At 40.6% G+C, this 13002-nt stretch overlaps 1 protein-coding gene across 1 annotated transcript in view; it reads right to left on the bottom strand.

The window, feature by feature from the left end:
- The window catches only part of PRPS2 (phosphoribosyl pyrophosphate synthetase 2), a 42332-nt gene that overhangs the window by 14637 nt on the left and 14693 nt on the right, over window positions 1-13002 (bottom strand). The window contains exon 2 of the mRNA XM_036745354.1: window positions 8983-9166. Coding sequence (XP_036601249.1) covers window positions 8983-9166 — 184 coding nt within the window. The remainder of the gene's footprint in view (window positions 1-8982; window positions 9167-13002) is intronic.

The following is a 13002-nucleotide window of genomic DNA, read 5'->3' as shown; positions in this document are numbered from 1 at the left end:
GGAATAGGGAGAGCCTAGGGCCAAGATCTGGCAACTAACCGGGTACATGGGGTGAAAGACAACAAGAAAGTAAAGGAAAACATTACAAACCAGAGAGACTGGAAGAATAGAGTGGATACCCTGAACAGAAATGGGAAAAGTTTTGGGGGAAAGATAATGAGTTCAGTTTTGCAATGAGTTTGAAATGCCTATGAAGTATCCAGTTTGAAACAACTAATGGGAAACTGGTGATAGTGGACTGGAACTCAGGAGAGACTAGGGCTGACAGATCTGGAAGTGACTTAGACAGAGATAACAATTAAATTCATGGGAACAGATCTAAATCCATGGGAATGGTCACCAAGAGCAGGAGTAAAGAAAAGGCCCAAGAAAGAACACGGGAACCTATCTACAGTTTGTGGCCAGTCAGGTAAGAGGAAAACCAGGGGAGCAAGATAGATGACAAAGACCTGGAAAAGAGAATATTCTGGAGGAGGGTATGGCCAGTGTCAAATGGAGCAGATGAGGCCTCAGAAAGGCCATCAGAATTAACAATTAAGAGATTATTGGTAGCTTTGGACAAAGCAATTTCAGTTGAGTGATGAGGCTAAAAGATTGAAAAGAAAGTAAGGTGACTTGTGTAGACAGCTTTTCATAAGATGTTGGTTTTCACTTGAAAAATCATCTGTGAGAAAGAAAGGTCCCATAAACACCGTAATATACAGAGGAGCAAAGGACAAGAAGACAGCACGGCTGCTTATTAACATATAGCTAAGCAAACTGTGGTGTACAAATGTAAAGGAATGTTCCTCTGCCCTAAGAAAGGATGAATACGGGGCAGCTAGGTGACACAGTGAGGCCCTGGAGTCAGGAGGACCTGAGTTCAAATCCAGCCTCAGACATCTGACACACTTACTAGCTGTGTGACCTTGGGCAAGTCACTTAACCCCAACTGCCCTGCCTTCCCCCCTCAAAAAAAAAAAGTATGAATAAGAATTTGAAAATTCACTAGAAGATAAATAAACAGAAGCAAAGTGAATTAAGCACAATCAGGAAAACAACATATGAAATTACAACGACAGGGTATAAAGGAAAAACAACCCTCCCTCCCACCCCCAACTGAATGCTATGTAATTACAACAAAAAAGATGCTCCTGGAAAACAGCTGAGAAAATACACTTCCTTCTTCGCAGAGGTGAGGAACTATGGGTATAGAAATACTGTTAGGATTTGCCTGAGATGTTGACTGGTTTTTAGTGAAGTGTTTTCTTTCTATTTCTTTTTTAAAACAATATTCTTTGTTACAAATAAAGGCGGTTGGGCAGGGGGTGGCTGTTGTAAAAAACAAAAGATATCCAAATTTCTAAAAGAAAAAAAAGGCAACATAAGTAAGCAGAGCTGGAAAAGACTGTTGAGGTAACTAGTGACATGAGACTTATGAAGTTGGTACCATGGACTGGTCTCATGGAAAACTGAGTTTCTTTAATTATCTGTGGTCATACAAATACAGGCTGCACTTGTGAAGAATTCGCTTCAACCCAGCTGGCAGTGCTGTGGCTCAAAGGGCAAAAGATGCGAGCAAGAAGAAATGGGAATCATTTTAGGAAATGGGTTAAGTTTACAAAATTTGTATTTTGCCTACAGTTCTACTCCATTCTTCTGTTGAAATACTAGTGCAAGAGAATTTCTGTATAGCCACTGTTTTTCTATTCTCTGCAAATCTAAAGGATGAGTCTGAATAGAACAATCTAGAATTGACTTGACAAAAATATAATGGATCTGACACATGTCATTCATACACAATGCTTACACAAGTAGCAGAAACTGGTATGTCTGGGTTCTCAGTCATTTCATGGGTTTGCACATCTAGATGTTATTTGAGGAGGAAAGTTGAAGAACCATCTGTATTAATTCTGTATTTACTTACATGTGTACTAGTTGTTGGTACTCTCCCCCTCCCCCAGTATAAATGCCTTGAAGGAACTGTTTCTTTATAGCCCCAGCACCTGGCACAAAGCAGGTATTTAAAAGATGCTTGTTGACTGATTAGATGGTGAATCATATCTATCTAGCTATCTTTTTACCCTGATTGGACCATTACTCTCCTTCTGTATTGTGCAATACAACCATACTGGAAACAGGAGTGAGGGCCTGAACAAGGATGGCAAGAAGAGAAGATGAGTGTGTAAGATCCTTCAGAGGTAAAACGGACAGAACTTGGAATCTGACTGGATAAAAGGGAAGAGCCAAAGATGATACGAAACATGATAGACTAGGTGAACGGTGGTGTCATACACAGGAGACAGTAACAACTAAATTTTTGGGGAAAGACAATAAACCGAGATGTGGGGATGTTGATTTTCAGGTACATGGGGGATATATAAATATGACTAGCCTGGATCTGGCTGAAGATGTAAGCTTAGAAAAAAGGCCAGGGCTGGAGATTCAGATTTAGAGGTTATTGTCATAGAAGTGGGAGCAAGCATACCCAGAGAAAACAAAGAGGCCCAAGGATAGACAGACCCTTAGGAAACACAAGAATTAAGAAGTCAGTAACAGCAGGAGGAGCTAAAAAAGCAGTGATTAGAGGGATGAGAGAACCCAGAAAGTATATTACCTTTATTTTTTTAATTAAATTTTATTGTTATTATTTTATTTTTTATAAAAGTATATTATAGGGGGTGGAGCCAAGATGGCGGCTAGAAAACAGGGACTTGCTTAAGCTCTACCCCAAATCCCTCTAAATACCTGTAAAAATGGCTCTGAACAAATTCTAGAGCTACAGAACCCACGAAATAACAGGTATCCAGCCCAAGATGGCCTGCATGGTTGCTGGGAAGGGTCTATCTCACCCTGCTGGGAGTGCAGCACAGCCCAGCGGCACAAGGACAGACTAGGTGCTGAGGAAATTGGGCAGAGCAGGCCGTAGAGTTCTGAACTGAATCACTGAGCTGTGGCAGCTACCAGACATCTCAACCCACAAATGCCAAAGACAACTTAGTAGGTCAGTGGGAAAACTGTTGGATCAGGGTGAGAGGAGTGTGCAGCCCCAGCCCCACCCCTCGGGGCCACCAAGGTGGTGCAGTGTGGTGGCAGCAGCAGCAGGAAGCTCCAGCAGCTGCTTCCAGAGCTCCAACTGCAGCTGCTTCCAGCCCCAGGCCCATTGGGTGGGAGGAGTCAAGCGGCAGATCAGAGCGGGAGTGCAGGGAGCGCTTTGCTGGCACAGAGGCAGGGTTATCTTGCTTTGCCTTGCTTGGATCTGGTTCGAAGTCCTGGTTGGTGGTTCTTGGGGAAAAGCCTGCTGTGTAGCAGTAGCTGCAAAGACAGCAGTGCAGGGCCTCTAAAGCTTGGGACAAAGCACTTGCCACTCTGAAGGCAGTCATACTCTGACCAAAAGCTCAAGAGTCCAGTAGTTGGCTGGGAACGTGGGCAAGTAACTAAAGACTCAGACTCTAGAATCTTTTTTTGGTGGCAAAGAAGATCAAAACATACAGCCAGAAGAAGTCAACAAAGTCAAAGAGCCTACATCAAAAGCCATCGAGAAAAATATGAATTAGTCTCAGGCCATGGAAGAGCTCAAAAAGGATTTGGAAAAATCAAGTAAGAGAAGTAGAGGAAAAAACTGGGAACAGAAATGATAGTGATGCAAGAAAATCATGAAAAGTGAGTCAACAACTTGCTAAAGGGAACCCCCAAAATACTAAAGAAAATAACACCTTAAAAACAGACTAACCCAAATGGCAAAAGAGGTCCAAAAAGCCAATGAGGAGAAGAATGCCTTAAAAGGCAGAATTAGCCAAATGGAAAAGGAGGTCCAAAAGACCACGGAAGAACATACTGCCTTAAAAATTAGGATGGAGCAAGTGGAAGCTAGTGACTTTATGAGAAATTAAGAAATTATAAAACAGAACCAAAAGAAGGAAAAAATGGAAGACAATGTGAAATATCTCATTGGAAAAACCACTGACCTGGAGAATAGATCCAGGATAGACAACTTAAAAATTATTGGACTACCTGAAAGCCATAATCAAAAAAAGAAATTATCAAGGAAAACTGTGCTGACATTCTAGAATCAGAGGGTAAAATAGAAATTGAAAGAATCCACCAATCACCTCTTGAAAAAGATCCCAAAAAGAAAACACCTAGGAATATTGTCACCAAATTCCAGAGCTCCCAGATCAAGAAGAAAATACTGCAAGCAGTCAGAAAGAAACAATTTGAGTGTTGTGGAAACACAATCAGGATAACACAAGATCTAGCAGCTCGTATACTAAGGGATCGAAGGGCTTGGAATTTGATATTCCAGAAGTCAAAGGAGCTAGGATTAAAACCAAGAATCATCTACCCAGCGAAACTGAGTATAATACTCCAGGACAAAACATGGATTTTCAATAAAATAGAGGACTTTGAAGCTTTCTCAATAAAAAGACCAGAGCTGAAGAGAAAATCTGACTTTCAAACACAAGAATCAAGAGAAGCATGAAAAGGTAAACAGGAAAGAGAAATCATAAGGGACTTACTAAAGTTGAACTGTTTTGGTTACATTCCTACAAGAAAGGATGATATTTGTAACTCATGAAACCTTTCTAAGTATTAGGGTAGTTGAAGGGAATATACATATATGTAGACAAAGGGCACAGGGTGAGTTGAATATGAAGTGATGATATCTAAAAATAAATAAATAGAATGGGGTAAATTATCTCACATAAAAGTGGCAAGAAAAAGCAGTTCTATTGGAAGGGAAGAGGGGGCAGGTGAAAAGGAATGAGTGAATCTTGCTCTCATCAGACTTGACTTAGGGAGGGAATAACATACACACTCAATTGGGTATCTTACCCTACAGGAAAGTAGGGGGGAAAGGGATAAGAGAGGGGGGATGATAGAAGGGAGGGCAGAGTAGGGGAGGAGGTAATCAAAAGCAAACACTTTTGAAAACGGACATGGTCAAGGGGGAAAAATTGAATAAAGGAGGACAGGATAGGATGGAGGGAAAGATAGTCTTTCACAACATGACTATTATGGAAGTGTTTTGCAAAATGATACATGTGTGGCCTATGTTGAATTGTCTGCCTTCTTAGGGAGGGTGGGTGGGGAGGGAAGAGGGGAGAGAATTTGGAACTCAAAGTTCTAAAAACAAATGCTCAAAAAAAAAAGTTGTTTTTACATGCAACTGGGAAATAAGATATACAAGCAATGGGGCATAGAAATAGATCTTGCTCTAGATGAAAGTAAGGGGAAAGGGGATGGGGGGGTGGGGAGTGGGGTGACAGAAGGGAGGGCAGACTGGGGAAAGGGGCAATCAGAATATATGCCATCTTGGGGTGGGGGAGGGTAGAATGGGGAGAAAATTTGTAACTCAAAATCTTATGGAAATCAATGTTGAAAACTAAAAAATATTCAATAAAGAAATAAAGGAAAAAAAGTATATTATAGGGGCAGCTTGGTGGCGCGATGAGTAGAGCACTGGCCCTGGAGTCAGGAGGACCTGAGTTCAAATCCAGCCTCAGACACTTGACACACTTACCGGCTGTATGACCTTGGGCAAATCACTTAACCCCAATTGCCCTGCCTTTCCCCCTCAAAAAAAAAAGTATATTATATATACTTTTTAATAAGAAAAAATGAACAAAATAGATTCTTTCTCCATATGTAGATTACATACAACATAATTCTACAATTAATTGTTCAGCAGATCGCTCACTCATTTATTCACAGAGTAGTGTGTACATATTCACCAAACCAGGGATAAGAAAATTACTTGTGCTCAAAGGGGAAAAAAAAAAGTATTCTATTGATCAATAAATAGAAACCCGGGAAATGGAGGGCAGGAGGAAGGGGAATGGTGGCGTAAGGAGCGGGAAGAGTGTTATGGGAAAAGAGCCCAGCACAGATGTCATGGAACCTTAGGGAGGCAAGATAAGGATATCTAGTGAGATCTGGTGTCCTCAAGTCTGACCCGTTTCCCAGCTGCAAGTCCACCTCATATTTATCGTGGCTTTCTCCAGGTCCTCATGCCTCCCACTGATGTTTGGGGCACAAGTATATTACCTTTAAAGCTAAAGAGGAGAAGGTACCCAAGCAGTAGAAAGAAATTCAAGGAAAACAGTAACTTGGGGGGAAAAACCCATTAAGTGACTAGGAGATCAGTAATAAGTAATTTAAGTACAGCAAAGATTCTTAACCTCGGGTACTTGGAATTTTTTTGTTTTTTAATTTTGCTAACCATTTCAATAATTGCTTTCCCTTGTAATCTTATGTTTTCTTATATTTTCAGTATTATTCTGAAAAGGGGCCCATAGGTTTTCTTCACCAGAGTGCCAGAGGCGTTCATCATACACAAACACATACAACACACACACACACACACACACACACACACACACCCCTCTCTAAAGCAGATTAACAGATAGCAGTAAACAAAGTCACTAGGTATAAATCTACACCCTGCCCCCCCTCCCTTTTTCTGTGCTGTCTTATAAATGTCACTTCCTTGAGGGCATGGACCGGCTTATCTCTTTGCTGGTATTGGTATCCCCCGCCCTAAGCACAGAGTTGTGTTTTGAACCACTAGATGCTAGTTGCTCGTTTGCTTTCAAGAAGTGTAACTGCAGGGGATGCTAGAATGAGAACAGCAAAGAGAGAAGGGATGACTGCTGAAGTAAGGCCACAGAGGAGGCAGGAAGAAGGGAGACCGAGACTGCAGAGAGAAAGGGATCATGCTTAGAATTCTTTTTCTACAAGGCGGAGAAGGGGGAAACAGTTGGTTACAATGCTCGGAAATTCTGAGGAACGAAGGAAAGGAGCAGAGAGCTGATGTCTGAGGATTACAATCTTTCCACAAAAGTTCGAAGCCAAACCGTCTGTTCTAAGTGGAAGGAGAGCGAAAAGGGGGTAAAGTGAGGGCGCAGTGAGTACAGCACTGGCCCTGGAGTCAGGAGGACCTGAGTTCAAATGTGGCCTCAGACACCTGACGCACTTACTAGCTGAGTGACCTTGGGAAAGTCACTTAACCCCAATTGCCCCGCCTCCCCCCCTCCAAAAAATAAAATAAAATATGCCATGTCCATAGATTTGTTCTTTATATGTTACATATAAAAGCAATAACAAAACAGGTAAGTATTCTATGATAAAAACATTTCTTAAAATGACAGCAATAACTAAGTACATGTAAAAAACCCATTATTTTAGACCATTTCAGAGAGTGTAAGATAGTGTATATGGCTAAATAAGCTTCCCAACCGCCAAATCATGAGAACACATTGTTGTAACATGGTTTAAAACTTGCTATTCATGGAATTTTTTCCATGACAGCTACATGGAATAGCTGCCTTCAGACATCCCAAACAGAGAAAATGCAGAACTAACGGAGGCCTGGCCCATGCCCAGAGTACCTCAGACGGCATCGCCTAGGGTGCTGATGTCAAAGGGACATTCCAGAACTGGTTCTGGTCAGTTCATCATGCGTGGAAGAGAAGACTTTGGGGCTGTCGAGGTATTCAAAAGAGGCCTGCTAGATTTCTGCTACTTTTTGACTCACGGGGGTCTTGGGGGAGTTGACTGACAGTGCCTGCTGAAGGGGATGGAGCCTATGACCCTGTGAGCTCAAAAGGCACAGATGGCTCCGCAGCACCTCGTGGCTGAGTTCAGATCCGAAGCCAGTAGTTATCAGTGTGGCCAGGTCATGAAGGGAGTGAAGCCCACCTCAACTCCTGATCATTCCTGGCTCCAGGCATGCAGCATCTCTAAGGGCAAGGAACGAACTTGGGAAGACCCTTCAGGATCCCAGCCAGCCACAGGTGAGACAGGCTCATTTAGCAGTCACGTCACACCTGGACATGAATCAATGCTGTATAGGAACTGTGGTAATTTTGAGCCGGCTCCACCACACCGCTAGGGGGAGCAAAGGAGAGCCTGCGCTGGGGAGCTGGGCTGGGAGCAGGAGCAAAGAGGGAGAGTTTGTTCTTTGTCTTTGAAGTATTTTTTTAAAAGCTGTAAGTGGCTAAATGGAACTAAGCTACTAGTCAGCAGTAGCAGCCGGCTAACAGGAACACTGCTAATGGAGACTCCCTGGGATAGAGAATCCCTCTAGAAACGCCCCCAGGGCCACGAAGCAAGCCTGGTTCTGGGAGAGAGGGCCAGAGCTGCCATGTGACACAGTTAATGACAGGAGGACAAGGGACAGTCTGGATGAGGACACAGAAGCAACAATAAGTGAACTTACAGATGCCTCAAAGCTGAAAAGCACGGTTAATAGAACAGCTATCAGAAACAAGATGAAATAACCTGGTTTGGGTGGACCAGATAAAACCGAGATGAAATTTAGCACGGACAAACGTAAGGTACTGAATTTGGATTTAACCAAACCACATCAAAGGAGACACTGGTCACCCCACGTTCATGGTCAGTGTGTGGAAGGAACACTGCGTTCAGTACCCTCTGATAGGGAGGGATCTGGGCAAACTAGAAGATGTTCACTGGAAGGTGACGTGGAGGAGGGGAAGGACCTTGAAACAGTGTCAGTAGAAGTATTTTAAAGATCTGAGGTTGTTTAGCCCAGAAAAGGGAAGGCAAATGGTAACATGTTTATAATTATTTTCATATATTTAATGTGGATGAGAGAGCAGACAATTTAAAGCAGCCTAGCAATGCACCGGGATGCCTTGATAAATAACGAGTTCCCTGTTAATTTGTTGTTCTGTAGTTTTTAAGACTCTTTTTAGTGGAATAGAGGTAAGAGGACTTTTAAAACTGCCTACTAAAATTCACCTTTGAAGGACTCCAAATAAATGGCCTATGTCTTCTCTCTTTCTACAAATATTAACGTAATCGAACATTCAATGACAGAATGATGCAAAGACAAATCTTTGAAAAAGGCCAGAAGAAACCAGGAATAGTCCATCTGTTCTAACAGCTGCAAAACAGTTTTCAATGGTTAGAGTTGACGAAATTTGTGCAAGAGAAAACTTGAACTGGTGTTTGGAACATAACACATCTCTCACCTACCTTGTCTTTTTTATCTTGCCGGGCATATGGAAAACACGGGATCACTGCAGTCACCCTGGATGACGATGCAATTTTGCAAGCATTGATCATGATGAGAAGTTCCATCAAGTTATCGTTAATTTCCCCGCAGCCACTCTGAATGATGTAGACATCTTCTCCTCTCACACTTTCACCAATTTCTACGCTAAAAGGAAAGATCAATGTTATTAATAAAAATTTTTGAAACTGGGGATTCATCAAATGGCCTTATTAATAAAAATTTATGAGATTAAGGATAAATGAATTCATTACATGTGGTTTCAGAATAACCAACCAAAACCTTGGATCCCTATAAATATGATCTTTCTCCTAGTCCTAAATTAATACTGTTGTTTGTTTACATTTGATAAATTTACTAGAGAAGCGTGGATCAGTACACATGGATCAGGCACAAGCCTGGAAGTTAGGGAGACCTGGGTTCAAATTCTATCTCAGATGCACTGATTATGTGACTCTGGGCAAAGCACTTAACCACTCTGAACCCTAATTATTATTTAGGGCCTACTATGCATCAATACATTGTGTTAAGCACTGGGGATACAAAGGAAAGCAAAAGAACTCAGTCTAATATAAAAAGGGAAAGTGGAGCCACTGATACCCACCTGAATTGTTCATAGGAACAAATGAGATAAGATAGGTAAAGCTCTTGGTAGAATTTAAATAAAACACTATAATAAACATGTAGTACTTATACTGTCTAAAAAAAGAAGCCTACTTAAGCAGATTAACCACTAAAACAGAGCAAAATGGCAAAAAAAAAAAAAAAAGTTCCTACTTCAGAATTGATAGAGGCATTTTTTCCAGTTACATCTTAGTATGTATAAGGAGATGTCAATACCCAGGCACCTTTAAGCTGCCAAAATACTAAAATGCCCTAGTCAATAACTAAGAAAGTGGCACCTTAAGGCATCACCTTATCGACTTGTTAACTACATACAATAATTTGTCCTTTGTCAAGAAACAACGTCCATGAAAAAAAGAAAATTTACTTCTGGATTCTCTTCATATACACCAATCTACATGTTTACTTTTGTACCAAAATGCCCTGCAGTTAACAATATAAAGAGTCATCTGTTTCAAATGACAGATAGCCTATGCTTACTTACACATAGTCTTCTTGCACCCAGTCTTTGCCTCTTCCTCTGATAATAATAATAATGGTCCATTTGTATCATAGTGCTCTGCAGTTTACAGAGTGCTTTCAGAACCACTGTGTCCTTTGAGCTTTGTGACAACCTTATCAAGTAGGCAGGTTGGGTATTATTAGTACTCCTTGGGTTTTTTTTTTAACAAATGAGGAAACTGAGGCTTAGAAGTTAAGTAAATCACATAAGATGCTCAGACCAATATGCAGAATTAAACCAGGCCGTCTGACTTCTGGTGCAGGGCTAGCTCTGATCTAAGCACTTTAATACACTGTTGGTTACATGCAAACTGGATATGGTTTCTTGTTGCTATGACAAAAAATGAAGTACTAATGAAGAAAATTCATTTGATAAGCATTTTATTAAGCATCTGACGTGTGCCAGGAGCTTTTCTAGACATAGGGGCTACAAAGATAAATTCATTGTTCAGTGTGTCCAACTCTTCATGAGCCCATGGTCTATTTTTCCCATTGGGTTTTCTTGGCAAAGATGTTTCCATTTCCTTCTCCAGTATCACTTTTTTGGGGTGTGGTGGGTCAATGATTAGGTTAGGTTCTTAATGTTTGTTTGATTAAATAATAGAGACCAGTTGTAAAGAGAAAAAGAAACGCAACTAATTTAAAGTATTACAAGTTCATTACCTTTCTGATTTCATTGGTATAGGGAATTTCCAGTGAGGAATTCCTACCAATGCAGATAGACATGCCTGGGCTGACTTATATACAGCCTTGGAGAATTGCCTGGGGCACTGACTTGCACCAGTCAGGGAAGGTTTATGTTGGAAGCTGGTCTTGAATCCAAGTCTTCCTGAGTTGTCAGCTCCTGAGCTGACATGTTGTGGGTTTTTCTCTAGATATAAATCAATTGTACAAAAAAGACAACATTCTTTTTCTTTTTGGATACCGTTCCTTCAAAACGCATTTATAAAAGCCTCATATGTGCAAAGCACTGTGCTAGGTACTTAGCAGAGATCCAAAGAAAATTAAGAGATAATCCCCACAAACTTCCTGAAAACTTTGAACACACTCTAAGCTTTTATTTAAATGAAATTACTAATTAAAAAAATTTATATTTACATACATTGAGTATAAGGTTTTTTAAATTAGTGGTGCACTAACAGAGACCTACTGGGTACCTGGTATACCATGAAGCAAAAATAAGCTAGAGACAGTATGGTTGTATTTCTGCTTGATACACCGCATTTTTGCACCCAAAGAGCTAATTTCAATTCCTCTGAGAACATGTTCCTGTATGTTGGTCCGGGGATGAAGTAAATTTAGACATTGTAGGGGCATACTGGACACCCAACTACACTGAGATTTCCCAAATGAATCAATCAATCAATATTGGAATTCCGGCTTATTTATAAGAACTCCAATATCATTAAATCAAGGAAGAAATGATATTACTATCATTACTATAATGTCCATTTCTTGATCTAAAAAATATATAAATGATCAGTCACCACAGAATCTGATCTTTGATTTAGATATAAAAAAGTTATGGGCAAGAAGTAGCATACGACCTTGGATGCTATGGGAAGAGTGGGCTTCAGTTCCTCATCTGTAAAAAATGAGGGGGAGGAACCAGTGGGGTTTTAAGATCCCTTTTCATTTCAGGGCCACAAGCCCATGATAATAAATCTGTGAATCTAAGTGAGATTTTACAACTGTTTGGCACAGATACAGCTTTATTCTTTTCCTCTTACTTCTCAAAAAACCTTCATGAGTTTAGCAAAATTCCAATAACCTGAAGTCAGCTAATAAGCATTTATTAAGTGCCAGGCACTGGTACTAAGAGATGGGGATACAAAGATTCACAAAAGATAGTCCCTGCCTTTGAGGAATTTACAATCTAATCTAGATTATGTGCTGGATTGTTATCTATGGCAGCCCTGCCCATGCTGACTACACAAACATCATAACAAAGACCATAAGATATCTACAAAAGCCATCCTATTTCAAAGGCCTAGGACAAACTGAGAGCAGACAGTACACTAGACTGGTCAGCTCCTTTCAGACGAGGGGCTAAGTGAAAAAGGAAGACAGCTGTCACAAAGCCAAGGAAATAATATCCTGGATGGCAGAATTGTAATTCAAATAGGTTTTTTTTTTTTGAATGCTGTAATGATGGGGTAAATCTGTTTATTAGGAGTAAATGTAAAGCCCTGCTGAAACCCAGAATGGGCGTGAAAGTCAATTTATTCAATTCAGTGAGTATTATTTATTAAGCAGCAAGATGTGCAGTAGATAGGGCTGGAGTCAGGAAGACTCACCTTCCCAAGTTCATATCCGACCACAGACACTTACTTAATGCCATTTGCCTCAGTTTCCACATCTGTAAAATGAGCTGGAGAAGGAAATGGCAAACCTCTTCAGTAACTTTGCCAAGAAAACCCCAAATGAAGTCACGGAAGAGTGGGACACAACTGAAAAACCGAAAATTTATTAAGAGCCTACAATGTGCAAAGCCCTGTTGCTAGGTGCTGGGGATACAAAGAAATGAAATACAGTCCTTTTCGTTAAGGACCTGGAATAAAACACAAACTGGCATGTTAAACAATACCTGAGAATTTTAAGGGATTTTGAAAATAAATATTTGAAGAACTGTCACATTAAGAGTCATTAGACTTGTTCTGATTTGGCCCCAGAGACCAGTTTTTAGTCTTTTTTAATTTAGCAGTTCTCAAACTTTTCTGTCTCAGGACCCCTTTATACTCTTTTCCCATGTCATTATAAAAATGAATAGTAGACATTTACATATGCTTGGCAAACCTTAAAATATTTTACACGTATCATTTCTTCTGATCCTTACACCTGAGGCAAGTGTCACAGGT

This window comes from Trichosurus vulpecula, chromosome 2 (assembly GCF_011100635.1).
Source record: "Trichosurus vulpecula isolate mTriVul1 chromosome 2, mTriVul1.pri, whole genome shotgun sequence".
In the NCBI taxonomy this organism is placed as follows: Eukaryota; Metazoa; Chordata; class Mammalia; order Diprotodontia; family Phalangeridae; genus Trichosurus; species Trichosurus vulpecula.
Note: the sequence above shows the minus strand (reverse complement) of the source record. Positions and strands in the feature narration are given on the sequence as shown.